Source organism: Cupressus sempervirens, chromosome 3 (genome assembly GCF_028749045.1).
Source record: "Cupressus sempervirens isolate cs-2001-9-10 chromosome 3, ASM2874904v1, whole genome shotgun sequence".
Taxonomy (NCBI): Eukaryota; Viridiplantae; Streptophyta; class Pinopsida; order Cupressales; family Cupressaceae; genus Cupressus; species Cupressus sempervirens.
In genome coordinates this window covers 231,394,041-231,405,449 of record NC_143120.1, presented here as the reverse complement: position 1 = coordinate 231,405,449, position 11,409 = coordinate 231,394,041, and the positions used below count along the sequence as shown (strand labels likewise).

At 35.1% G+C, this 11,409-nt stretch overlaps 1 protein-coding gene across 2 annotated transcripts in view; it reads right to left on the bottom strand.

The window, feature by feature from the left end:
• Window positions 1-493: 493 nt before the first annotated feature.
• The window catches only part of CTC1 (conserved telomere maintenance component 1), a 283,472-nt gene continuing 272,556 nt past the window's right edge, over window positions 494-11,409 (bottom strand). For both annotated transcript variants that reach the window (XM_089819188.1, XM_089819190.1), the window contains 5 exons: window positions 2,950-3,163; window positions 2,671-2,797; window positions 1,445-1,779; window positions 1,145-1,348; window positions 494-1,068 (listed from right to left, as the gene is read on the bottom strand). In XM_089819188.1, coding sequence (XP_089675314.1) covers window positions 1,145-1,348; window positions 1,445-1,779; window positions 2,671-2,797; window positions 2,950-3,163 — 880 coding nt within the window. In that variant the 3' untranslated portion in view covers window positions 494-1,068. The remainder of the gene's footprint in view (window positions 1,069-1,144; window positions 1,349-1,444; window positions 1,780-2,670; window positions 2,798-2,949; window positions 3,164-11,409) is intronic.

Below are 11,409 nucleotides of genomic sequence, written 5' to 3'. Positions count from 1 at the left end.
GCCTCTAACTTCCCACAAGAGAATACGTAAGCAAGGTTATCAAGATTGAGCCCTTGAGGCTAAGGTTTAGATCTAGGGATGACCCTAGTTATCAAAGCTAAATGTTATCATAAGTAAGCATAAAGTGTGATATAGAGTTGTTGCCACCATGGTGAACAAAAGAGTTCTATAATCACTTCTAAATTAAATGGAAAATGATTGGTTAATATTTGATGTAAAAAAAATTAGTAACAATCGAGGGTAGTTGTTACATCCAATTTTGTACTAGTGTAATGTAGTTATTTTGTGTTTTCCTATAAAAGAAGTAATATGCGTATTTGTAACTAAATCTTGTCATTAATAATTGTTAGAAAACAATTCAATGTAATCAACAATAATCCATCAAACTGTTATCTAGTGTAATATAGAAATGTTCTTACCTTTCCAATGCTGTGACAACGGAACAATATAAACTATCTATACATGTCCATGTAATGCATCCATGAGTAGTATGTTACTAAACATTTTTCCTCACTCAAAATATAATTTCTTAAGATTTAGTATACAAATTGACTAAGTACATTTACAGCATTATTCACAGAGTATGAGTATTTACATTACTTGATGCATATGTCTGTATAAATTAAACATTTAAAAAGAGATAAGAGTGGTTGAAAAATGTGTTGCAGCCGACTTTTAACAGCCATAGCATATACCTGTACAATATCTTCACCTATGCCTCTCTAGAGATTATAGGCCGTGCTGCTGCTCCTCGTGATCACATATTAATTCTCATATTATAGAATCACTGCAACTGCCATGATCCTCGCCAAAGGATATATGACCAATCATCCCAACAGGGCCATGGACCACTGCCTCAAGTTGCCAAACCCTAACTGTAAAATATGACTGGTTTTGCAAGTCGTATAACTAACTGACTGAATCAACTCAATATATAGTGAGTCACACAATGCCTGTAACTCTAACTCTTTCATTGCATATTCCAGAACAACTGATTTGTGAGTCCTCCAATGCAATGGAATAGAATGTACTTTTCCAAAGCCATGTTGCTTTGTTATGACATTATGCCTGTTCCATCCACAAGATACAAGAAAATATAAAGCCTTAAACCTCAGAAGCAAATATTTAGAAATCATCGTATTACCTAAAGCGCAGACTTTAGTAGTTCAAAACAATTGGCAGCCTCCTGTAAGTAGCTGATTGGAGAAACATCTCTAGCTAAAATCTTTATTTGATACTGTGTTAGAGTGCTAAAGTTCTCTTGATTGCTTTCTATTTCAGTTTCATCACAATTCTTCAATTCTCGAGTTTGTTGGCTTATTTTGCCAAGAATGCTACCAATAATCACCTGGAAAGGAAAAAAGCACATGATGATAACTGCTCCAAAAGGAATTTCCTGGAAGAAATAACACAAGAACCAATGACAGTATGGATCCTTCCTTACCAAGGGAGCAGAATTGCATGCTTTTTGAAGGACATATGAAATTAGCCTTTGGTCTTCTAGATTCAGAATTTCCCCTGAAGGTCCAAGAATCAAAAAGTCTGTATCGGATGAAATCAAAGTTCTAGTTTTCTGTATGGAAACTCGCCGATGCTTTTTTACCAACTTTTCTACCAGTAAACCGACATAATTCTTATGCTGCCACTTTAATACTCTCTTTGAAATGTTTTTTTGAGGTGCTGCATTCTTAAATAATTCTGCACCTGTTGAATGCAGACTAAGTAAATACGCCGCCCTTGTACCACTAGCCCAACAGTCACAGAATCCTGAGCCATCATCTGAGCAAAGAACAAAGAATTTTCTTGGTACAGAGAAAAGATACCAAAATAGATAATCCATCATCTATTAGACAGGACATTAATCTTTATGTTTAAGGAAAAACAGAACTTGAACAATCTCAGAATATATACAACCTGCACACCTCAGAGTTCACTTAGTAGGGATTGCCACCACTTTGAAGATGAGAAAATTGAAGCAAAAATACGGCATTGTCAAGAATATTCTAGGAATTAACACTGAAAGAAAACTTAAAAAAGAAGCTGGACAATCTCATCAATTCTATCTAGTTCAGATATGAGGAATTGTCGACTAAAAGAAGATATCATCTTTCTGTTATATTTTAATATGCCATTCCTTTTGCATGAATTCTAAGCAGAGTATAGAGCGGGGATACTAAGAGATGGGATTGGTAATAAAAAAACTCCAAAATTTACTGCCCAGCAGATATTATACTATGTAATATTTTAAAAACTAATCATATAAATATATTATTAATATTCGATTGAATTTTCAGCTCTTATGGTTACTTTTTGCCTTGGAATGTTTCCAGGGTTGCTTGATTTACTCTGAGTCCCGTGTGTGGACATTAACATGAATATTTATTTATTTTCATTAACAAAATTGCCATGTGACCACTGTCCTTGTAGTGCACTATCACTTTTAGTTTCCACATTTACTTGCTCATTGCACATAATCACCAACTTCTCCGTTTCTCAAATAAAAAATGATCAGTTGATCACCCTTCAATCCTCAAAAGAATTTGTAGCTACATAGCATAAGAGACATTATAACGCATTTGACCATATCTCTTTCTTCCAATTACTTTTAGAAAAAAAAGTGGGAAGCATGTAGCAGCTGAATAGAAATTAAAAAATTGTAAAGAATTTTACCTATTATGAATCTCCCAGAAATTATTTGAATTGAATTCAAAAATTCTGCTGATCTTTCAAAACATGGACAAGCAGATCCGTATTTTGCAGGTTCCCACTCCAGAACTAAATTTTCAATGGACACAACCTGCAGAAAGAAAGGCAACACCGATTTCTTCAGTTATACACATCAATTCAACTTAAAAGAACTAGCAATAGCATTTAAAAACAATGAATTCTAAGACGATTTATATAATGTAAGCCAATTACTGATGTGGCTGTTTGATGCATAAATCTTACCCTACAACAAAGTCTAAAGCACTCTCCACTCAAGTTTTGAGATAAACATGAGATCAAAGTTAATTCCATTATATTCCTGTTGTTAGGACTTGGTAATGGATTCCTGATTTCAATTTTATGACCACCATTGGCATGATACTCAATTTCTTTGATCCCATCAACCACAATAAATGATGTTGCAGTTACCAACAACTCTCGCTCCCCAAGAAGATCTCTGAAAAAAGACAACAAAGGCAATTAAGGTAAAGAGGAATATAAGGCTCTAAACATATTACAATTAAAAGATCAAAGCCTACTTGCAGTTACAAAGATAAATCAAGATCATCCAGAATGCCTTCTGCAGAAAATGCTTGCCTTTAGAAATGGTATTGGTTCAATGTTAACACTAGAGCAATATAATATGGTCCTAAGAATTTTATGTTTTCTTGGCCATTTTAAAGAATAACGAGTTTGTTATAACACAAGTAGTCTAAGATTATCAGCAAAACTAATTCAAACCGGAAATTCTAAACATCAAACTATTATGAGACTTGCCCCATATATGGCGTTGACAATCAAACCTCCAAACAATCCAGCCTTGAATATTTTTAAATATATCTTTGCAACAACATATTAAAAAAGGTAAAATTAGCTACCCAAATCTGTTAAGCGCTCAAATATTTGATGTAATGTCTTGATTTTCTGGCCCATTCTAACATCTTCTGAAGCTCCAACTTCCTTGAAGAGTTTCTAGTTTTCCGGAAAGGAATTTGCATATTGGCAATGGCCTCAAGGGATCACTGTGGGTCCAATTGGTACTTTCCTGATGTAGTTTCGACATTCTAAGAGCATTATGCACTTCTTAGAGAGAAAATTGCTATTTTCAGAAAACGCCAATTTTCATAGATATTAATATCATTAGAATGTAACGCTATGTTGGCATAGTCAATTCACACTTGGGCTATTCTAATATTTTTCATAACTTGGGTGGATGTGCAAAAAATAATTGGATAATCAAATATCGAAATGTTTTAAGCTGTCAGCAAATAAACATCAAGTGACTTGAGGCTTCAAAAAAGTAAAGTAAAATTTTAAAATAAACGCACTTGATGAGATAAAATATAATAATTTATAGTAAGAATTTGATGGGGTTATAAAATGAGGTTGTAAGAAGACAATTCTCCATTCTTAGTATTCACATTTTCTTGAACCCATTGTAGAGGTTGACCTGGTTTATATAAAGTGAAGATGAAATCCCTAAGGCAAATGGTTCCATGGAACACATTTTCCCTAACCAATGCAGAGGTGGCCACATAAGTATGCTGATTGATTGAAAGTTTATGACTTTGTGCTAAAGTATAGCAATATCTGTCCTATATTTGAGTTTACATACAGAAAGTTGCAAAAAAGAGAAGGATTTTATGATGGATTTCCATAGAAAATAATAAATGTGTAAATTGAGTTCAATAATTGCTGCTGATCTGAGTGCTTTTCCAGCCGTACCTTCGAGACAATCCCCAAGTGGGTTAATCTGAAACCACTAGGGAGATGGAAAAGATAGATCAAGTAAAGTGACCAAACTTTGGTTAAGTGGAGATGTCATAAAGTGTGATGTTTGTGCTGCCAAATTAATGATGGGGACCACAAAAGCCATCTTTGATTCAAGAATGGCAACATGGGCAAATGATAAGCCTTTGTGAGGCTTATAATTCTATAATGCTATATCAATATACCACTCCCAATCCTTCTACCAAGACTTGTAAAATCAAAGGTGAATTTTGAGAACCACATTGGCAGGGGGAGTTTCAATTAATCGACTTGGCTCAAACCTCAATTTTAATTGAAAGGGGTTAAGCTCAAGGTGGGTCCAGTGGTCCTTGTTTGAGTTCAAATGGAATATGCAAGAATGTAAGTTTAATTGTAGATCTAGGGCAAAAAGCGAGAGTTGGAAGGTTTTGACAAACACAAACCATAGAATAGATATGCTGACAAAAGTTACAAATCTGGAAAGAAGAGACAAAAAGAAACCTATGCCTAAAATCTAGACCAAAATCAGAAGGTTAATGGTGCTTAGGGCGCCCTTGACCCCAAAAGATTAAATCTACATGAATTGTCTTTTTTTTATCAAAATATTGCTTAAAACCTTCCACAAAAGTTTCATCTATAATGTTCAAGTCAATGGTGCTTGGGGCACCCTTCACCCAACTTTTTGGGATTTGCAAAATCTCAATTTGTAGGTCTCTATCTGCTCAATCTAATACTAAATTTGTGCCTCTTGATGCTAGTGCCTACACATGCAAAGGGAAGAAATTGTTGCGTTAATGGGGGCTTGCCTAGGGTCAAAACCTAAATTTAGAATTAATTGAGAAATTAAATTGACATCCTCTTGTAATGGAGCAAAGGCTAGATCTGAATCGCAATGATTGAATGAAATATTATAACTTCATGAGTTTCCATTGTGTTGAAGTCTTCATGAAGATTTTGTTGTTGACTTGTAGACTCAACTTCATAATAGGTTGATCATGGATGCTTGAAATCCAAAACCTAACTTCTTGCTCCAATGCCTTGATTATGGTTGCTTGCTTGATTGATTGAATTGCATGGGAGACTTGATAATTAATGTTCATGATATCTCAAATGAGGAGGTTAGGCTTGCTTTTGTACCTCCTCATAAAATGTGTTTGAATTTCAAAGCAAGCCAACACAAAGTAGAAATTCCTACCCCTACACTGTGACTATTCTAGGTTCCAAAATTGGGCCCTTTTGGCTAGACCAGGGCATGCACCCTTGATGAGCCAACCACATTGAATTAGGAACCAAAATCCAAGGAGCTATCAAAGTTGCCAAATTTGAACTAGTTTTAACATAATCAAACATGGAAAGCCACAAACACTAAAATAAGGCCTAGATGAGCTTGAAATTATAAAGGGATAAAATTTGCAATGCCTCATTAGTCCCCACTTTAGCAGGAGTATGAACCTGTATTCATAATATCTGCAAAGTAGAACATAGCATTGAAAACTTTTCATCAATATTTTGAAGTGGCAAGAAAAATCAAACCCCCAAGGGGCTTAGGATCTTATCAATCTAATATCAAGACAAGAGGAGCAACATGTGAATAGAAAAGAGTGTTAAACATATATAGATTGATGTTGGTGGAGACTAAACTAAATTGTATTGACAGAAATACTGTAATGATCAGAGCAATATTCAATTCCCTTTAAGAATTCTGATATATGTTTGATTGAATTTCTTTTATAGATCAATTATGCTGATGAACAATAATTTTGACTTTGATAAATGCAGATCTATTCCAGGCTGTACTGAAAGTATATCGCAGACCGAACTTGAGATATATAGCAGACTGAATTTTTTTTTGACTGAGATTCACATTACCACTGTTCTTGATGATTATCTGCAGTCTCAACAGGTCATACTTATATATATTGTAACATGCCCATGTAGGGGCATGACCCTACGTGGTCATGTTTCATATCACCGTCGATTCAATGTATTATGGTTATAAACGATAGTTAATACTTGATTGGCATTCAGTCTTTGAACAACAACCAATACTTATTATGATTTCAATAATGTATTTGGTAATAATATATGTATATACATATATATATATATATATATATATGATATCGCAATTTGACTTGCTGTGGAAATTATCTCCTACTTATCAACTGATGAGCTTGAGGCGCTTTCTAATGAATGGTTCATAAGGCACAACACTTGGTGAAAGTTTTGCAAATGGGGTTGCAAGCTTTAGGTTTAACCATGGAGGAAACTCCGCAGTTTAGCATGCTCAGGCTGGAGTAGTACTGGGATGGGTGACCTCCCGGGAAGTCCTGGTGCTTCACCCCTATGAGCATCACCTAGATCCGATGAGTGCAAAGTGTTCCATTTATTCTCATGAGAGATCGATTCATGTTGAATTACTACTCATGAAACATGGGTCAATGAGTTTGACTCAAAATCACATAGTTAAATCCTAATAGCAATATCACAATTTGACTTGCTGTGGAAACTATCTCCTACTTATCAATTGATGAGCTTAAGGGGCTTTCTAATGAATGGTTCATAAGGCACAACACTTGGTGAAGGTTTTGCAGATGGGGCTGCAATCTTTAGGTTTAACCATGGAGGAAACTCCGTAGTTAAGCGCCGCTCAAGCTGGAGTAAAACTGGGATGGTTGACCTCCCGAGAAGTCTCGATGCTTCACCCCTGTGAGCATCACCTAGATCAAATGAGTGCTAAGTGTTCCATTTATTCTCATGAGAGATGGATTCATGTTGAATCAGTATTTATGAAACATGCATCAATGATTTTGACTCAAAATCACATAGTTAAATCCTGATAGCAATATCACTATCTAAGAACTTACCAACCTCAACAAGAAGAGTGATAAAACCTATGGTAGGACAACATCAAATTTTTCATATAAATCTTGATGCACTTGTTGTGCAAAGAGATATCCAATAATAACATTCACCATACATACTAGAACGATGAACACTCCTCGTGAGAGTTTTCCTTCAATTTTCCAAGTAATGTATAGGGGTTCATCGGGGGCCTTAATAGTTTCTCTTCAATCAAAGTTAATGGGAGGTTCAAAGTGAAGTTTAGGTTTCTCAATAAACTTCATGACATTGTCGGCCTCATCACACGTGTCATTAGCTTTTAAAATTTTATGTTATCAAGTTAGTTAGGCTCAACAACATTGTTGGAATGAGAAGACAAGGGGTCAGTAAAGATTTGCAACTTTTCATTAAGGGATGCTTTAGAGTTATTGTGTTTGTCATTCACACCCTCCACAATTATTTTGTTGCAATCAATAAGGTCTTGAATGACATGCTTCAATCTAAAACACTTACCATTGATAATCTGACAATGGTATTGGCAAGAGCCTTTGTGATCAAAGGCAAGGATTTGAAAGTATCTATTGGTTTGATGACAAGAAGCTTCATCACATTAGCATTAACCAATTTGAGCATGACATTAACTAATGATTTGGAAAGAGGAGTAAATGATAACATGTAAACATTGGTCATGATGATATAGGGGTCAAATCTAATATCGCGGTCACCACTTGTGTATCAACATGACTTGAAGGATTGTTATTAATATTGATGAAATTTTTGTTTTCCTTTTGAAATGGTTGTTGAGTACACCCATTCTTATCGGTTGGAGCTATAGATTAAGATGATTCCAATTGGGTCACTTGAAGTCAATTATTGTATAGCACTTCACATAATTATGTAAAAAATGTAAGCTCAGTAAATAGACGCTCATCTCTAACATTCTTTTACAACTCAAAGGCTCATCATTCACTTTTTCTTCAACTCTCTCTTTACAATGCATCAAATCAATCAAAGTAATCTCTAGAGTAATGTTATTCTAAAATTATTGTATGAATGCATTTGCCAATTTCTGAAACTAAATTAATAAAATAAAAAGGCAAAGAACAATGGCATTGCAAAACTTTATCTCTAAATGTGCAAGCGAACAGTTTTGCCATGAGTCTATGGTCAATTGAAAAGTCGCTACACAATGTTTGAATATTTTCACATGAGTAAAGGGGTCGCCCATTTCCATTGTATAACTCCAATTGGAGAATATCAATATATTGAGGAACAATAACACGCGCAATGACATGAGAAATTGATCTAGCTATATCACATATAGGAAAATTAAACTTGGAGCCAAATTGTTGATAGTGGTTTTGGTGGATGAATTTGTGTTGGATATGCTTGATTATGAAGAAGATGCAACATGGTGAAAGGTTGGTAGAGCATTGGAGTCGGAAGGAGAATATTATTACAATTTGGCAAATGAGGTGATTGGGAAACAAATGGAAGGTCAACAATGGGAAGTATTTAGGAGTTTTGATTCGAACCCAAGGCTAAGGCCTATAGGATTAACATTTTGTGAAGAGGTACCCAAAATAGATATATATGTAGGAACATTAAGTTATGATGTAGGCATAGAAATTGAATGCTCAACTCGATTTGTAGGATAAGAGAAGCTAATGGCACCGCCATAAAGTTTCATAGGCATAACATTCATGTCAACAATATGAACAATTTCGTGCAACACTTCCACACAATCTATATTGTTTTTAATCATTTTTCTCAACCCTTCAAATAAGGGGATTACCTCACTATTTAAGTATTCTTGACCTATCCATTATTGAAGCTTACCCAAATCACGGTCACGCTTTTCAAATTGGTTGCATGATACTCAAGCTCAAATCACCCTCATCATGAGAAGTGTAAGAAGAAAAATTCTCCACAATATTAGGAATGACTTGTCTACGAATAGAGATTTTTCCTAAGTTCCCATTGAACATGCTAGTCAACTCAAATTCCACACACTTGGTATTTAGATTTTGGGCTGGCAAAACTCTGTAGCTTTTGTTCATGGGTCTACTATAGTAGGACTAAGGGTTCTAAAAGTCATGCACAAAGATAGAAAGAATGATAAAACAATGCAATTTCCCAATAGAATGATCAATCAACATTCCATAAAAGAAATATGATTGCAAAGTTGGATAAACAGTGTACATAAATCAGTTTTTAACATAAAAACCAGAACTGAAATTTTAGATGAGTTAGTTTATCAAAATGTACTGGGGTGGAATGAGATGAAAGGCGTTTACTAGCTTAGCATGCAAACTAGGAACTAAACCTACTTTCCTCTTTGCACTACATTGAAGCAAAGTGAATCCACTTAGCTCAACCTCAAATCTAATCCAATGAAATATTATAACTTCATGCATCTCCCTTGTATTAAAGCCTTCATGAAGATGTTAATGTTGACTTGTAGAATTGACTTTAGAATAGGTTGATCATGCATGTTGTCATGGATGCCTCAAATTTGAAACTTTACTTCTTCCTTCAATGCTTTGAATATGCTTGATTGCTTTTTCAACAGAATTGAATAAGAACTTAATAATTGATGTTCACAAGTTCTCAAATGATGGGACTAGGATTTCTTTTATACCTCTCCTCATGAAACTTGTTTTAATTTTCAAAGCAAGTCAACACAGAGGAGAAATTCCCACCCTCGTAATCCAAGCATTAGAGGGTCCAAAATTGGGTGCTTTTAGTGGGACAAGGGCACTCCAAGCACTCTTGACAAGCCAATTGGGGTTGCGTCAAGGACTAGCATCCAATGGGAGCAAAATCAAACATGATCAAGCATGGAAGGCTAAAAATACAAAAATAAGGCCTAGGTGAGCATGAAATTTGTAATGTCCCCATTTTAACTTACCTTGGTGTATGTTTAGCTTAGGCTATCATTGGCCCTTGTAAGATAAGACTACTGGTTAGAGGGTCCTATTTGGCAATGTCGAAGGCTTATTCTCACTTCAATTGTTAGAAGTGTTCAGAATTGCTCTTTGTTTGGTTCAATTTGATACACGTGACTTATACTTACTATTGATTATTCCAGAAAGGTTAGGATTTCTAATTATGGTAGTGCACCTGAATGGGCTATGTTTATAGTGTTAAGCACTGGCACCTTTGGTTTGAGCAAATATTTAGGGACTTACTATTTATAGTAAGTCATATTCACAGAGTTTTTATTTTTGGCAAGGCATATGGTCACCATGTACAGTAGACATCTTACTCTCCAATTAACTCAGTGAATTAAATTTTTTGGCTCAAGTTCATCTTATTAAATTATTAGTAAAGTGTACTTTATTAATTTATTATAAAGTTTATAAAGCAAATGGGGGTCATGAAACATCATTAAAGAGCATGAATTGATTAAATTTACTTCACGCTCAATCGAGGATTATTTATAAATTCAATTCCAAGCAATACTATAAGTCATTAATGTGACTTATTTAAGAAGCCTCAAGAATTGAACTTGTGAGGGAACTATAAAAAGCCATGAAGAGAAATTGACCATTAATGTATATGACCTTGTTTTTATAATCAATGTCCGTTGTGTTGGATGATGTAGACATGCGACTTGATTTATTTGTAATTTGCAAACTCTAGTGAATTCTGCTATCATTTTCCATCTTAGAAGTAAAACACCTTTCCTACTTGGCTTGTGGGGTTTCGGTGGGCTTCAGCCCTCCCTATTCTATGTGTTGGATTACTTTTCTCGAATATGACCAATCCAAGCACTGTCTTTCTCTGCAAATGTATTTATCTGTGTTACCCAGGGACGTGACCCCGCTCTAAAATCCCTTCCCCATACCAGAAATATTTCGATGACTTGGGGATGGCTAGGGGACATACCCATCTCATCCCCCTTTTCTGAAAATTCCTAGGAAATGTCCCAAAAACTTGGGGACTTCAAGAAATTTTTTGGGGAATGTCCCTACATCCTAGGGGTGATTGGGGACACCATGAAAGCCCTTGGGACGGATGGGCATCCCTAATTTATAGACAACATCAACACTTTGTAATGTCCCAGAATCCATTTAACTCCAAATAAGCGTGCACTGGATCACAAAA